At 45.4% G+C, this 18,109-nt stretch overlaps 1 protein-coding gene across 1 annotated transcript in view; it reads left to right on the forward strand.

The window, feature by feature from the left end:
* The window catches only part of iqgap2 (IQ motif containing GTPase activating protein 2), a 336,236-nt gene that overhangs the window by 300,472 nt on the left and 17,655 nt on the right, over positions 1–18,109 (forward strand). The window contains exon 32 of the mRNA XM_078396643.1: positions 1,270–1,411. Within this exon, the coding sequence (XP_078252769.1) occupies positions 1,270–1,411 (142 nt within the window). The remainder of the gene's footprint in view (positions 1–1,269; positions 1,412–18,109) is intronic.

The following is an 18,109-nucleotide window of genomic DNA, read 5'->3' on the forward strand; positions in this document are numbered from 1 at the left end:
GCCGGTACGCATATCAATTAATCATTAAGTTACATTTATTAATATTTTCTTTTCAATGTTGGGAACACTTTAATTTGTAATATAATAACTGAACACTAGGTCAAAACAAATGAATGTTCTAATTCATTCACTTGCATTTCATGGTAGAGGTCCTGGTAGACTATACCAGTGCGCACTCACAGAATAAGCACTGCTTTATGCTAAGAAATAAGCTCATCCACGATGAGTAAAGTAATGCTTTGCAAAATTTGAAAGAGTATGAGAAATCAATAGACAATAGACAATAGTTGCAGGAGTAGGCCATTCGGCCCTTTGAGCCAGCACCACCATTCAATGTGATCATGGCTGATCATTCTCAATCAGTACCCCGTTCCTACCTTCTCCCCATATCCCCCGACTCCGCTATCCTTAAGAGCTCTATCTAGCTCTCTCTTGAATGCATTCAGAGAATTGACCTCCACTGCCTTCTGAGGCAGAGAATTCCACGGATTTACAACTCTGACTGAAAAATGTTTTTCCTCATCTCCGTTCTAAATGACCTACCCCTTATTCTTAAACTGTGGCCCCTTGTTCTGGACTCCCCCAACATTGGGAACATGTTTCCTGCCTCACGTGTCCAATCCCTTAATAATCTTATACGTTTCGATAAGATCCCCTCTCATCCTTCTAAATTCCAGTGTATACAAGCCTAGTCGCTCCAGTCTTTCAACATATGACAGTCCCGCCATTCCGGGAATTAACCTAGTAAACCTACGCTGCACGCCCTCAAAATCAACACAGATTCAGAGATTAACCTGTAATTCACAGTGCTTGTTTTTCTATTTCATTGGTGCATGAAGGCTATGAAATCTATTCTGCTTATACACAACATTTAATATGAATATGTATGCGTGTGTGCGTATATGCCTGTGTGTGTATATACGTGTGTGCGTATATGGGTGTGCGCGTATATATGTGTGTGTACATGAATATATATATACATATTTATATATATAATGTCTGTATGTATATACACACACATAAAAACAGACAATAATAGTGCAAATAATATTGAATATAAAGAGCAGATGCTTTTCGCGCAGTGCTTTGATGTTGACTGGCGAGACAGGCGTGAGAAGGCCCTGCTCCCATTTTCTTATGTTGTATGTCTAGATGCCTGATTCGTGTTTGTCTCCATTTACGTGGCCCTGGGAACAGTCTAAATGGTGCGGAGAATCCAGAGTGCAGCAGCTTCTATACTAAAACCAAGTGCAATTTCTTCCCTGCCAGGGGAAGGAGCTGTCGACCCAAATGACCCCAACAAAGAAAACGTGCTTTCTCAACTTGCCAAGACGGAGGTCTCGCTCGCCCTGACCAACAAGGTTGAGTTGCGAGAGGGGGATGACGCAGATATGAAGAGCTTGATGATAAAGTAAGTTCTTTCCAGGAATAACCCCGCGCTCTTTGGCTTTTGCGGTCCAACCTGCGCCATTCTCTCTATCACTGGCAGCAGAATGAATTGTCGTTCAAAATTCAACATCCTTACCAGAAAGCACAACGTTCTTCCTCATTTTGGTATTTGCACACCGTCCCACCTTTTGTTGGTGCCGGTACCTTTTTGTTTTGTACGTTCTCCCCGTGACCTGCGTGGGTTTTCTCCGAGATCTTCGGTTTCCTCCCACACTCCAAAGACGTACAGGTATGTAGGTTAATTGGCTGGGCAAATGTAAAAAAATTGTAGGATAGTGTTAGTGTGCGGGGATCGCTGGGCGGCGCGGACCCGGTGGGCCGAAGAGCCTGTTTCTGCGCTGTATCTCTAAATCTAAAGAAAAATTTTAACTTTCTTACTTTTACCAGCACTGGCTGAACCATGTACTTAATTTCCAAGAGTGTAAACAGCAGCTACGTGTATTTGCAGTCAGTTTTTTAGTTGAAATTACATTTGCATTGAAATTAGAACTATTCACAGCAATACATATGCACTGATGGTCAGTTTAATTCTCAACCAGCAAACAAGATCTGATCTGAGGAAAGACATTCTATCCTTAGAGGGAGTACAGAGAAGGTTCACCAGATTGACCCCTGGGATGGCAGGACTTTCATATGAAGAAAGACTGGATAGACTAGGCTTATACTCGTTGGAATTTAGAAGACTGAGGGGGGATCTTATTGAAACATATAAAATTCTTAAGGGGTTGGAGAGGCTAGATGCGGGAAGATTGTTCCCGATGTTGGGGAAGTCTAGAACCAGGGGTCACAGCTTAAGGATAAGGGGGAAGCCTTTTAGGACCGAGATGAGAAAACATTTCTTCACACGGAGAATGGTGAGTCTGTGGAATTCTCTGCCGCAGAAGGTAGTTGAGGCCAGTTCATTGGCTATATTTAAGAGGGAGTTAGATGTGGCCCTTGTGGCTAAAGGGATCAGGGGGTATGGAGAGAAGGCAGGTACAGGTTACTGAGCTGGATGATCAGCCATGATCATATTGAATGGCGGTGCAGGCTCGAAGGGCCGAATGGCCTACTCCTGCACCTATTTTCTATGTTTCTATGTTTCTATGTAAGAACCTGTGTGAAAAGGAACTGGTTTAAACCGAAGAGATGCACAAAAAGGTGGAGTAACTCAGCGGGTCAGGCAGCATCTCTGGAGAAAAGGAATATGAGACGTTTCAGGTCGAGACCCTTCTACAGACCAAAGTCTTCAGTCTGAGGAAGGGTCTCGACCCAAGACGTCACCTATTCCTTTTCTCCAGAGATGCTGCCCGACCCACTGAGTTACTCCTGCTCTTTGTGCCTATCTTCTGTACAATAGAACTATCTGATTTTGGTGGCGAGTCGCAACTTGGTTAATTGGAAGCGTTGCTAAAATGTGTATGTGTTTATGGATCATTTGTCCGAAATAAAAAGTGTTATTTTGAATGGAGGGGGCTGATTGTGCGATGAATGCACTCTCCCTCTGCCTCCTAACCCTATTCTCCGGCCTTCTCCCCGTAACCCCTGACACCCGTACTAATCAAGGATTTTGACCCAGCGCTGGTGAAGGAGCGACGATACCTTTCCAAGTCAGGATGGTGAGAGGCTCGGAGGGTAACTTGCAGGTGGTGATGGTCCCATGCTTTTGTTGCCATTGACCTTGGTAGAGGTTGTAGGTTTGGAAGGTGTTACCTAAGGAATCTCGGTGAGTTGTTTAGTTCAGAGATACTGGATGAAAACAGGCCTTTCGGCCCACTGAGTCCATGCCCACCCATTGACCACCGGTTCACACTACTTATCCCACTACATACTGCGGGCAATTTACAGAGGGCAATTAACCTCCAAACCCGCACGTCTTTGGAACATGGGAGGAAACCCGGAGCAGCTGGAGGAAACCTTGGCTGTCACAGGGAGAACGTGCAAACTCCACGCAGACAGCATCCTAGGTCTAGATCGATCCCGGGTGTATGGCACTGTGAGGCAACAGCTCTACCAACTGCGCCACTCTACCTCCCTTGTAGTGCATTTTGTAGAAGGTACAATCTGTTGGTCCAGTGTTCCATCAAGTGGGCTGCTCTGTCCTGTGTCGAGCTTCTCCAGTGTCGTTGAAGCTGTGCTCATCCAACCACGTGGAGAAAATGCCATCATACTCCTGAATTGAGCCTTTACGTAGCTTTGGAGAGTTGGAGAGGACATAGGTTTAAGGTGAAGGAGGAAAGATTTAATAGGAACCTGAGGGTGGTGGGTGTATGGAACAATCTGCCATGGGGAGGCAGATATTATCGCAATGTTTAAGAAACATCTAGACAGGTACATGGATAGGATAGGTATAGAACGCAGGCAGGTGAGACTAGTGAAGATGGGACATGTTGGTGTGGGCAAGTTCGGTTTCCTCCCACACTCCAAAGACGTACAGGTATGTAGGTTAATTGGCTGGGCAAATGTTTTTTTTTAAGTTGTCCCTAGTGTGTGTAGGATAGTGTTAATGTGCGGGGATCGCTGGGCGGCGCGGACCCGGTGGGCCGAGGGGCCTGTTTCCGCGCTGTATCTCTAAATTTAAATCTAAATATCTAAAAAAAGCACCCATATTCAGGATCGAACCCGGGTCGCTGGCGCTGTAGGGCAGTAGCGTTACCGATGCACCATGAACATGTGCTGAACATGATGCAAGTTAAATTAATCTCCAGAAGAATCTTAAACGCCACTATCCCATCTGGCTCCACCACTACCCCTGGCAGCATGTTACTGGCTCCAACACCCTCTGTGCAAAAAAAAAACTGTTCCGCACATTTCCATTAAACATTGCCCGCTTCACCTTAAAGCTATGCCCCCTTATCTTTGACACTTACATCCTGGGGGGAAAAAGGTTCTGACTGTCTACCCTTTCTATGCCTCTAATAATTTTATATGCTTGTATCAGGTCTCCCCTCAGCCTCCAACGCTCCAAACGAAACATCCAAGTTCGTCCAACCTCTTCTTATAGCTAGGCCCTCTAATCCAGACAGCATTCCTATAAATCTCTCCTGCACCCTCTCGAAAGCCTCTGCATCCTTCCTGTGTTGGGGTGAGCGGAACTGTACGCAAATGCAGTCGAACCAAAGTCCTAATAAAGCTGCATCATGACATCCTGACTCTGATGCTCAATGCCCTGGCCAATGAAGGCAAGCATACCATATACCTTCTTTACCACTCTATCTAGTTGTGTTGCCGCTTTCAGGGAGCAGTGGATTTAGTCCCCAAGATTCCTCTGTACATTAATGCTGTTAAGGATTCATAAGTTCTAAGAGCAGAATGAGGCCATTCAGCCGATCAATCATGGCTGATTTATCCTTCCCCCTCAACCCCATTCTCCTGCCTTCACCTCATAACCCCTGACCCCCTTACTAATCAATAATCAAACAATCATATGTTGAAAGAATGGAGCGACTGGGCTTGTATACACCGGAATTTAGAAGGATGAGAGGGGATCTTATTGAAACATATGATTATTAAGGGATTGGGCACGCTAGAGGCAGGAAACACGTTCCCAATTTTGGGGGAGTCCAGAACCAGGGGCCACAGTTTCAGAATAAGGGGGAAGGCCATTTAGAACGGAAATGAGGAAAAACGTTTTCACCCAGGGAGTTGTGAATCTGTGGAATTCTCTGCCTCAGAAGGCAGTGGAGGCAAATTCTCTGGATGCTTTCAAGAGAGAGTTGGATAGAGCTCTTAAAGATAGTGGAGTCAGGGGGTATGGGGAGAAGGCAGGAACGGGTACTGATTGTCGATGATCAGCCATGATCACAGTGAGTGACGGTGCTGACTCATAGGGCCGAATGGCCTACTCTTGCATCTATTGTCTATTGTCTAATCTGTCAATCTCCATTGACTTGGCCTCCACAGCCGTCTGTGGCAGTGAATTCCACAAGGCACTTGTCATTAACTGGGTACTTTTCCCATACATTCAACCTTCCAAACTGCAACTCCTTACACTTTCTCAGAACACAGAATATTTCTCAGTAAAGCAAAAGCAGACTTTTAATAGGTCAAATGCAGAACTTGCCCGTCAGTTCCTTGCAACTGAGCATTGCAGAATGCCAGCATTCCAAAATGACTCAGAAACTGCTTCGTTGCATCTCATCACCATGAATGAACTCTGCAGAATTGCAGTATTCCATGTTGCACAGTCGCACAGTGGTAGAGTTACTGCCTTACAGCGGCGTCTGGGACCCTTCAGGCAGAAAGTGGAAATGAAAATAGTTAATATCATTCTACTCTCAAATTAGGCACAAATCTCTTCAGAAATCTCTTCCCAAATCCCACACCCCACCCTTCTCTGTAAAAATAGGAGTCTCTATCAAATTATAACATTATAACAGTATCCTAATATCATGTATTAAGTATTGCGCACAGTTCTGGTCACCCTGTGTTAGGAAGGATGTGAAGGCTTTAGAGAGGATGTGGAGGAGGTTTACCGAAATGTTGAAGATGGGCACAATGAGCTGGAGTAACTCTGCGGGTCAGGCAGCATTTCCAGAGAAAAGGAATAGGTGACGTTTCGTGTCGGGACCCTTCTTCTGACCGAAAGTAGAGGGGAGGAAACTGGAGTTAAACTTTTTAAGATAAACGTGAATTGTTTTCTCTGGAACGTCAGAGCTCGAGGGGGTAACTTGTTAGAACTGTATAAAATTATGAGTGGCATAGACAGAGTGGAAATGTCCAACACTAGAGGGCATCACTATAATGTGAGAGGGGGGATTTTAATGGAGACTAGACCAAGTGGACCCGTTGGGCCCATTCCTTGTAGGTTTTCCATTGTTACTTGGGAAAATTGCGTTTTTTCTTTAAAATAAATTGTTTTAAAAAAGAAATTAAATAAATCTAAGCCAGAGCGAACTGTGGACCCAAAGCCTCCTGCATCAGTGTAGCACCCTCCCCTCCCCCACTCCCCCCTCCCTCCCGCCCCAACTCCTCCCCACACCCCCCTCAACTCCACTCCCCTACCCCCACCCCTCTCCCCTTCCCAACCTTTTGAAAGATTAAAAAATGATTTAAAAAATATATATATAACATTTATTGAAAGCCAAAGACATTGGTGAGTAAGGTGGGCCTAAAATTGTCGCGCTATCGTGTATCGTTTAGGTTGTGTCAAGCCCCAAACCATATACAATTAATAAAATGCACAAACAAACAGAGAGTTTTAGATGGATGGAAGTATGTATGTATGTATGTATGTATGTATGTATGTATGTATGTATGTATGTATGTATGTATGTATGTATGTATGTATGTATGTATGTATGTATGTATGTATGTATGTATGTATGTATGTATATATGTACGTACGTGCAGGGCAAGCGCTTTTACACAGAGAGTGGTGATGGCCTGGAATGCAGGCTTCAGCTCTGCCTTTAACACGGTCATCCCGAGCAGACTGGTCACCAAACTTTCTGACCTTGGATTTTCCCAAACCATCTGCCAATGGATCAAGGACTTCCTGACCAACCGCCCCCAGACCGTCAAAATAGGCCCTCACCTCTCCTCCACCATTACACTGAGCACCGGCTCACCACAGGGCTGTGTGTTGAGCCCCATCCTTTACTCCCTCTACACTCACGACTGCGCCCCCACCCATCCCACCAACACCATCATCAAGTTCGCGGATGACACGACCGTGGTTGGACTCATCTCAGGAGGAGATGAGACAGCCTATAGGGATGAAATCCAAAGGCTGGCAGCATGGTGTTCAGTGAACAATCTTGTCCTGAACTCCACCAAAACAAAGGAACTTATAATTGACTTTAGAAAAACCAGTGTAGAATACGACCCACTCTACATCAATGGGGTCTGTGTGGAAAGGGTACCCGCTTTCAGGTTCCTGGGTACGCACATCGCAGAGGATCTTACCTGGTCTACCAACACCATCACCACAGTAAAGAAGGCACAGCAGAGACTCCACTTCCTGAGGATCCTCAGGAAAACCAACCTGCAGGAGAAGCTCATGTTGTCCTTCTATCGCTGCTCCATCGAGAGTGTGCTGGCATACTGTTTAACCACATGGTATGCCAGCTGCTCAGAAAAGGACAGGAAGGCCCTTCAGAGGGTCATCACGACGGCCCAGAAGATCATCGGCTGCTCACTGCCCTCCCTGGAGCACCTGTTCAGCCTACGCTGCCTCAGTAGAGCAGGCAAAATAATAAAAGATCCATCCCACCCCGGCCACCGTCTGTTTGTTCATCTGCCCTCTGGTCGACGTTTCAGGTCGATCAAATCCCGAACAAACAGACTTAAGAACAGTTTTTACCCCAGGGCCATACGAGAACTGAACACTACCTTTGCACTAGGCAACACCGTTAAAAAATCTTGTACTTAATATAATTGTATTTATTTGTTTTTGCATTTATTGCATATATGTTTGTACGCACCGTCAGGATTGGCTATTTTTTTAATTTCGTTGTACTCGTTGCAATGACAATAAATGAATATTCTATTATTATTATTATTATATATTGCCAGGGGTGGTGGTGGAGGCAGATAGGATAGTGGCATTTAAGGGACATTTAGATAGGCATATGGAAGTGCAAGGAATAGAGGGATGTGGATCATGTACGGGCGGATGAGACCAGTTTGACCGTGCTCGGCGCAAACATTGTGGGCCGAAATGCCTGTTCGTGTGCTCCACTGTTCTATGTTCTAATATACAATCCACCAATTACCAGCTCGTGCCCATTAAATGAATTGCCGTTTGACAGCAGACCGACCCCAAAGAGGTGTTGTAACTCTGCTGAGAAAGATGAGGCAATCTGTGTGAGTGCAGCATGATCAGCCATGATCACAGTGAATGGCGGTCCTGGCTCGAAGGGCCGAATAGCCTACTCCTGCACCTATTGTCTATTGTCTATTGTCTATTGCACAACCTGTTGTTGTGGAACCTGAATTTTGAAACTTCCACAAGTGCATTGCATCATTGTGTCTGGTTCCTGGATTTTCAAGAGTGTGTGTTCTTATCAAGCATGCTGTCCCCTGTGACATGTTTGACCAACCCATTGCTCTGAAACAAGTGAGGCTGACTTTGTTTATTCTGGAAATGACCTTGGGCGACTGCATTAGTCATGAAGAAAGATGCCTCTTAAAATGTCTAGGATCCCTGACACAGCATGAGGCTTTCACACAAATCTGCAGCCTGGGAAATGGAGACACCTTACATTATAAAATCAGGATTGTGAATAAAAATCATCTATAAAATCATGAGAGGAATAGATTGGGTAGATGCACAGAATCCCTTGTCCAGAGTAGGTGAATCAAGGACAAGAGGACATAGGTTTAAGGAGAAGGGGAAAAGATTTAATAGGAATCTGAAGGGTAACTTTTTCACACAAAGGTTGGTGGGTGTGTGGAGCAAGCTGCCAGAGGAAGTAGTTGAGACAGGGATAGGGTTGCCAACTGTCCCGTATTAGCCGGGACATCCCGTATATTGGGCTAAATTGGTTTGTCCCTTATTAGGCCCGGGGGGCGCTGTAGGTCCGGACACTGTAGGCCCGGACACTGTAGGCCCGGACACTGTAGGCCCGGACACTGTAGGGCCGGGGCAGCTGTAGGGCCGGACAGTGTAGGCCCGCAGGCCCAGGCACGGCCTAACGGAGGTTGCGTAACAACCCACCTCCCGGACTGCGTGGCCGCCATTGGTGGAGCGGGGGGAGCACGTGGCCGCTGGCTGGGTGAGGTCATGTGGGGCGCGGGGCGGCAACATCACATTTTGTCCCTTATTTGGGTGCGAGAATGTTAGCAACCCTAGGCAGGGACTATTCCAACATTTAAGAAACAGTTAGACTGGTGCATGGATAGGATAGGTTTGGAGTGGTATGGGCCAAATGCAGGCAGGTGGGCCATGTTGGCCGGTGTGGGCAAGTTGGGCCGAAGGGCCTGTTTCCACGCTGACTGACAACCGTTCTTAACACAGCCGCAGAAATGTTCGTGCATTTTTCTAACAAGAAATCCTAGTTGATTTTGAATATTAATATTCAAGAGTTCAGGAATGTTTATTTCTTACTTAGTACGGATAAGAACTGGAACAATGAAAATATTATTTCCTGCAGCTTTACGACAACATTAGATGCAACACCAACAAAAATATACAGGACAATTAGTCAACCGAATAAAACAAATATTGCTGAAGAGCAATTAAAGAGAGTCCAGGCATTCATAAGTTTTAGGAGCAGAATAAGGCCATTCGGCCCATCCAATCTACTTCGTCACCCACTCGTGGCTGACGTATCTCTCACTCTCAACTCCATTCTCCTGCCTTCTCCCCATAACCTCTGACGCCGGTACTAATCAAGAATCTGTCGATCTCCGCTTCAAAAATATCCACTGACTTGGCCTCCACAGCCTTCTGTGGCAATGAATTCCACAGATTCATCACCCTCTGACATTACTGGGCATCTTAACTGTGTGTGGCTGTGCTCAACCTGCAACCAAATATTCTACTGATAAACGATTTCAGTTGGATTTATTTTCTGACTTTGCAGCTGCACAATAGACAATAGGTGCAGGAGTAGGCCATTCGGCCCTTCGAGCCAGCACCGCCTTTCAATGTGATCATGGCTGATCATTCTCAATCAGTACCCCGTTCCTGCCTTTTCCCCATACCCCCTGACTCCGCTCTCCTTAAGAGCTCTATCTAGCTCTCTCTTGAATGCATTCAGAGAATTGGCCTCCACTGCCTTCTGAAGCAGAGAATTCCACAGATTAACAACTTCTAAAGTGTGGCCGCTGTTATGGTGAAACTGTGCAATAGTCGAAAGATAAACATTGGCCAAGACCACAAGATTGGCTGCTCTGCTCTTCTTTGAACCCATGCCATGGGTCTTTTACATCCAACTGACAAATTATTACAGTATCCCAGCCTGAATAGACAACAGTGACTAAGAGCAAAGTGAGAATATCTGGTCACCACCAGCTCAGTCAGTGGTCTGACACTAAACAGTACATTCTTTTTTACAGGGTTGGGTTTAGTTTAGTTTAGAGATACAGCGCAGAAACAGGCCCTTCGGCCCACCGAGTCCATGCCGACCAGCGATCCCTGCACATTAACACTATCCTACACACACTAGGGACAATTTACACTTACACCAAGCCAATTAACCTACAAATCTGTACGTCTTTGGAGTGTGGGAGGAAACGGAGGATCTCGGAGAAAACCTACTCAGGTCACGGGGGGGGGTGGGGGGGACGTACAAACTCTGTACAGACTGCAGCCGGAGTTGGGATTGAACCGGGGTCTCCGGCGCTACAAGCGCTGTAAGGCAGCAACTCTACCGCCGTGCCACCCACCGCCTCCCAGGTTTGTGGAGGCTTTTCTCAATGGCTGTTGCCAAATCCCAAATTTCAGTGATTGGAAACAGATTGTGCGTGATATTGCTCGGTTTGCATTATCAAGTATATTCGTGCCAGTTTGAGGAAATTTTGACATGTCACCGAATACACCATCGAACTGGGTTAGCTAAGATTAAAGTGACTTAACTCATGGCATATTGTTCTCTACCATTTTGATAAAGCTCATGACATTTTTTTCTTATGAGATTGCAATGTAAATATTGTTTTTCCTGAAGACAATTATTTTCATAAATTCATGTGATGGGAGTAGAATTAGGCCATTCGGCCCATCAAGTCTACTCTTTCTTTCCCTCTGATCTATCTTTCCCTCTCAACCCCATTCTCCAGCCTTCTCCCTATAACCCCTGACACCTGTACTAATCAAGAATCTACCAATCTCTGCCTTACAAATATCCATTGACTTGGCCGCCACAGCCTTCTATGGCAGTGAATTCCACAGGTTCACCACCCTCAGACTAAAGAAATTCCTCCTTGTCTCCTTCCTGAAGGTACACCCTTTTATTCTGAGCTTATGGCCTCTGGTCCTAAACTCTCCCACGAGTGGAAACATTTTGTAGCGCAATCAATCGTTTTCTTCACAGGCAAACAAAAGAGTTTCTGAGTACAGACAATGAAAATTGGTTCTGATCAGTTACTCTTTGATAACCCAGAGGACGTATCCTGTCTCTGGCATACATGTCCCTCAGTGGTCATGCTGATTTATATGAGTCAATATGACCCAGCTTCTCAGAGTAGAGTGTCTTTGTACAACATGCTGTGCCATGATAGCATTGATGCCTTCCAGCTGTGGGGTTTAACACAGTTTTAGTTTAGTTTAGTTTAGAGATAGAGCATGGGACCTGCCCCTTTGGCCCACCGAGTCCGCACCGACCAGCGATCCCCGCACATTAACATTATCCTACACGCATTAGGGACAATTTACACATACAGCAAGCCAATTGACCTACAAACCTGTGGGTCTTTGGAGTGTGGGAGGAAACTGAAGATCTCGGAGAAAACCCACGCGGTCACGGGGAGAACGTACAAACTCCGTACAGACAGCAGCCGTAGTCGGGATCGAACCCGGGGCTCTGGCGCATCTCTCCCGCTGCGCCACCGTGCCGCCATTCTCATCTACTTAAGTATATTATGGTGGTCATTCCAAGTAAAGTAGCTGACTCATGGGTAGACACCAAATGCTGGAGTAACTCAGCGGGGTCAGCAGCATCTCTAGAGAAAAGGAATGGGTAACATTTTAGGTCGAAGACTGAGAGTCAGGGGGGGAGTGAAACTAGAGGCATGAAAAGGTTCAGAACAAATCAGAGCCAGCACTGATGATGAAGGAAAGCTACAAACTATCTTGGTTGCACTAGGAACTTCAGTTTGCATTGTTTTGCACGATAATGGTTTTTCTCATATATTGCCCTTTTTATTGTTTATTTTGGTATGTTATCTATGGAATACTGTAATTACAAACCTGTTGTGGTGCTGCAAGTAAGAGTTTCATTGTTCCTTTTCAGTCCCTGTCACAATTAAACACCCTTCACATTCTTGAGCAATGCAGGAAGGTAGCAGGCCCAAAGACCCACTAATCTCCTCTGCCTGCACTTGATCCACACCCCTCCGCTCCCTGCATATGTGCTGAGGAAGCGTATCAAACAGCATGGACAATACCAGCTGACGTGGATGGGCAAACACGCCACACCATTCTTCCTTCCCTCGATCTCTCTGTGGCCCCAGACCTACTCTCACCCTCTTCCTCCCCAAACCTGTGGACTCCAGTCCACATTCTGCACCACATTCCCCATGCCGGTGAGGTAGGAATGCTTGTCCACCAACTGCATTTACTCAGAGTGGATGGTTAAGTCAGAAGCAGATGAATATCGCGGCACACAAATAGTGGTGAGAGCTCGGATCGCGCTGCCAAGCGTGGCGTTGGAGGCAGGTACGGCAATGGCATTCGAGGTTTTTACATGAATTTAGTTTCGAAGAACCTCGAATGCCATTGCCGTACCTGCCTTCAACGCCACGCTTGGCAGCACGATCCGAGCTCTCACCACTATTTGTTCCAAGGTACAGTGGAACGTCTTTGTTGCGTGCTGACCAGTCAACAGAAAGACAACACATGATTACAATCGAGCCATCCACAGTGTACAGATACATGATAATGGGGATAATGCGAATAACATTTAGTGTAAGGTGAAGTCTGATCAAAGATAGTCCCAGGATCTCCAATGAGATAGATAGTAGCTCAGGACTACTCTCTGGTTGTGGTAGGATGGCTCAGTTGACTGACAACACTTGGGAAGAAACTATCCCAGACTGGCACATGGACATGCAAGGAATAAAATCACATGGATCACTTGTGGGGAGAGAATGTTAGTTTAACTTGGCATTATGTTCGGTACAGACACTGTGGGCCGAAGGGCCTGTTCCTGCGCTGTACAGTCCAGCTGGCCTGCATAACAGAGCAGCAATATTTATTTGTGTTTAATTCATCAGCCAAGTCAATTGAATCTGAAGAAGTTTCCTGACCCAAGGAGTCATCCGTCTATTCCCTCCACATGTGCTCACTGACCCTCTGAATTAATCCAGCTGTGTGTGTGTGTGTGTGTGTGTGTGTGTTGCTTAAATCAATCAGCCAACAATCTCACCAAGATAAATCCATGCCATGGACACCTGCCAAAGTTGTGCATGACTCATCCACTTTACACAAGATAATTCACAGCATGCTCCAAAAACACATTGCTAAGCAAAGTTACAGTACGAACCACTAGATGTAGTAAATGTATCAAAATGAAATTTGCTCTCTTGTAACTAAACATCTTGGCTCAGTGGTATTCATTTTATCCAGTTTAGTTTTTGCAAGTCATAATTTAGAATGTTTTTTTAATAGTTTAACCAGGATGACATCACTTTCAAACCCATCATTTCTTAGAGTCATAAAGTCAGACAGCTCAGAAACAGGCCCTTCGGCCCAGCTTGTCAATGCTGACTAGGGTGTCCCATCTAGACTAGTCCCACCTGCCCACATTTTTACAGTAGCCTATATCCCTCTAAATAATAATAATAATAATATTCATTTATTGTCAGCTGAGGTGGACAGACAAATGCAAAGCAAGAGTGAATTCGGGGAAATTACATTTTGTCTGCCTTTTACTATCAGTCTACGATCTGCAAAGTATATTTAGGATCAAGGGGAAATGGTATATCATTAATAAAAGGCTTGACGATACCAGCAACCTTCCTGTGCATGTATGTCTCTGAGCCAGTAATACTGTTGGTATGTGATTCTTGAAATGAAAGCAATCATCAATTCAAACAAGTTATGTTTGGAAAGAAGCAAAACAAGAACTACTGGAACACTCAGCATTACAGGAAATGTGTAAAGAGACAGAAAAGTCATCTACATTTCTGATAAACGGTTGCTTTTAAAAGAATCCAGTGTTTAATTACCATATGTACTGACAATGGACCATGAAATTCCTATTTGCAGTAATTGACATACCCATAAACACATTCAACAGATAGTATGGATAATATTTCTATGGATCTGATGCACTACAATGCTAAAAATTATGTTGTGAATCTGTGGAATTCTCTGCCTCAGAAGGCAGTGGAGGCCAATTCTCTGAATGCATTCAAGAGAGAGCTAGATAGAGCACTTAAGGATAGCGGAGTCAGGGGGTATGGGGAGAAGGCAGGAGCGGGGTACTGATTGAGAATGATCAGCCATGATCACGTTGAATGGTGGTGCTGGCTCGAAGGACCGAATGGCCTCCTCCTGCACCTATTGTCTATTGTCTATTGGGCCTAAATATGCATATATCAGTAATATTGACGAAAATTGCTGGTCATATCCTTCTCATGGATCATTGACTTGTGGGTCTGCGTTTTGCAATGCAGGAGAAGCCAGGGGTTAGGCCTCCTTGCTCTGATCTGAGGTGCAAGTCCCAGTTTATATGAATTGAACTCTTAACCTTGATTGAAAAACGCAGGCAAGTAATTTAGTGTTTAGTTTAGAGATACAGCATGGAAACAGGCCCTTTGGCCCACTGAGTCCATGCCAACCTGCGATGCCCACACCCTAATACTACCCTACACACAATTTATCATTTTTACTGAAGCCAATTAACCTACAAACCTGTACGTCTTAGGAGTGTGGGAGGGAACCAGAGCACCTGGAGAAAACCTACGCAGGGCAAGGGGAGGTAGACTCAAAATGGTGGAGTAACTCAGCGGGACAGGCAGCATCTCTGGTGAGAAGGAATGGGTGAGGTTTCGGGTCGAGACCCTTCTTCAGACTGGTTAGGGATTAGGGAAACGAGAGATAGAAGCGATGATGTAGAGAGATAAAGAACAATTAATGCGTAGAGTCGGACGGCAGGAGGTGTCACAGAGGGGGAGCAGTGAGAGAGGACGCTGCAGAACAAGTCGAAGAGAAGAGGCTTCTTCAAAGGAGACGTACCGTGAGGAGACCATAGTGGAGCAGACGAAATGTGTAGGAAGGAACTGCAGATGCTCGTTTAAACCGATGATAGACACAAAAAATAGACAGGGCAAGGGGAGAACGTACAAACTCCGTACGGACAACACCCGTAGTGAGGATTGAACCCGGGTCTCTGGGGCCGTATGGTAGCAACTCCACCGCTGCGCCACCGTGCCGCCCATTTGTGTTGGTCCTAAACGTGTGTATATCAGTAATATTGACGGAAACTGGTGGTCATATTCTTCTCACAGATCTGCTCATCTCTGACTTCTGGGTCTGCTCTTTGCAATGCAGAAGTCAGGGACAAGTCTTTCTCTGTTCTCTGAGGTTTTCTCTGTTCTCTGAGGTTCCCTGTTTATATGAATGGAGCTCAGAACCTTGATTGAAATGTGCGGGCCGGTAGTTTATTCTTTCAAAACATGTGTATTTGATGGTCAGCATAGAGTAGGGTGGGCATGGGTCCATCTTCATGCTATGTTGCTTTATGACATAGATAACATTAAATAAAAGAATGAATTGTAAGACATTCATTTTCACTTGTTTGATTTTAAGTCTATTTAGAATGTTTTAAATAGCTTTGGTAAGCAGGAACATTTATATTTGGTGATAGGCCATTGACTGCAGCAAGTCAGAAGTGATTATAAATGCCCGATGTAACTGCGTAGTTTTTTTTTTAATCCAAAAAAAAGTTATTCCAGTAATAAATATTTACAAAAACATTTTCTTTTCAGAAACTCCATCCAACATTCCCGGAGGTTAAACATTCAATGCAGAAATTTATTGCCAAATTTACACAGAATCCCTTATTTGGAGGGGCGTCTCTCTCCACCACACACTGCCCCCCATGTCCAGCAGCGGAAGGACCTTAGACTGTGGTCCTCCCCCACAGAGCCTTGGCGTTGGCTGCACCGAGCTTCAGTGCGTCCCTCAGCACGTACTCCTGCAGTCTGCAGCGGGCCAGTCGGCAACATTCCCCGACGGACAGCTCGCTCCGCTGGGAGGTCAACAAAGCTCGGGCAGACCAAAGAGCGTCTTTCACCGAGTTGATGCCCTTCCAGCAGCACTCGATGTCCGTTTCTGAATGAGTCCCTGGGAACAGTCCGTAGATCACAGAGTCCTCTGTGACGGAGCTGCTCGGAATAAATCGTAACAGTGACCCCTGCAAACCACTCCAGACTCTCTGGGCAAATCCACAGTTTTATCTTGCCTCTTAAAAGTGGATGTTTCCGACCTGAGTAACTGAGCAAACACCGCGAGTAACAAGAGCACCTCGAAGGCAGCACATCACGTACACCACGTTTCACTGGCTGCAGTATTTTGCAATACTATTTTATGTTTCTGCACCTTTTATTGCTGTTCTTTACTCAAGTGCATTTTACAGTGGTTTAGTAGAGGGAGGATTTTTCACGGCTAAAATCTGAATAGCTACGAGTGGCAGCTCTTTTTTCCCATAATAGGTTCATTGTTTATGATTGCATCACATAGAACAGTACAGCACAAGAACAGGCCCTTCGGCCCACAATAATAGTGAAATTAATATTTTGGTTTATGTGTTGTCTTCATGTTATCATTTAAAAATGCTGCCTTCTTAATTCCTTGAGTCACCATATTATTTCCACAACTATTTCTGTTTGGAGTGCAATCAGTGAATTATCATGGAAACAAGGATTGGTTGGTTTCACTGGGTTGAAAGCCTCAGTATATTTTGTTTTATTTTTCGGTATCTGTGGAATTTTTTATATCATTGTACGTGCTTTTAGAATTTTAGATTTAGAGATACAGCGCAGAAACAGGCCCTTCGGCCCACCGGGTCCGCGCCGCCCAGCGATCCCTGCACACTAACATCATCCTACACACACGAGGGACAATTTTTACATTTGCCCAGCCAATTAACCTACATACCTGTACGTCTTTGGAGTGTGGGAGGAAACCGAAGATCTCTGAGAAAACCCACGCAGGTCACGGGGAGAACGTACAAACTCCGTACAGACGGCGCCCGTAGTCAAGATCGAACCTGAGTCTCCGGCGCTGCATTCGCCGTAAGGCAGCAACTCTACCGCTGCGCCACCGATGAACTCCTGTAACTTATTAATGTAAAAAAACAGATTATACCAATTAAATGAAGTATATGCATAGAGCTAATATTTATGTTCTGGGGTTATTGATTAGCAGTTTATGCTTTTTTGGCTGCTGTAAGTTCATCGGGCAGATAGTTGGGCAAAGCATAGAGATCAAAAGACTAACGGCGGAAGACAAAATAATTGAAGAGTTGTGAAGGAATAGGGGTGGAGGGGGAGGGGAGAAATAGGTGCAAACCCAGGTGGGGTACAGTGAGGGGGGGAGGGGAAGTTGGAGGGGGATGGTTTGTAGTTACCCAAAACTGGAAAATTGAATGTTCGTACTGCTACCTAAACGAAATATGAGGTGCCGTTCCTCCAGTTTGTGTGTGGCCTCACTTTGGCAATGGTGGAAGCCCAGGTCACCGTGGGAATGGGAAGGGAAGTAAAAATGGTTAGCATCAGGGAGAGCCAGTAAGCCTTGGACCAAGCGCATGTGTTCGGCGAAACGGTCGCCGAGTCTACGTTTGGTCTCACCGATGTTCAGGTGACCACATCTGGAACACCGGATACAGAAGATAAGGTTAGAGTAAGTGTATTTAGAGTCATAGAGTCATACTGTGTGGAAACAGTCCCTTTGGCCCAAGTTGCCCATACCGACCTACATGTCCCATCTACACTAGTCCCACCTGGCTGATTTGGCCCATGTCCCTCTAAACCTGCCCTATCCTTGTGCCTGTTTAATTGTTTCTTAAACATT

Source organism: Rhinoraja longicauda, chromosome 3 (assembly GCF_053455715.1).
Source record: "Rhinoraja longicauda isolate Sanriku21f chromosome 3, sRhiLon1.1, whole genome shotgun sequence".
NCBI classification, from domain to species: domain Eukaryota; kingdom Metazoa; phylum Chordata; class Chondrichthyes; order Rajiformes; family Arhynchobatidae; genus Rhinoraja; species Rhinoraja longicauda.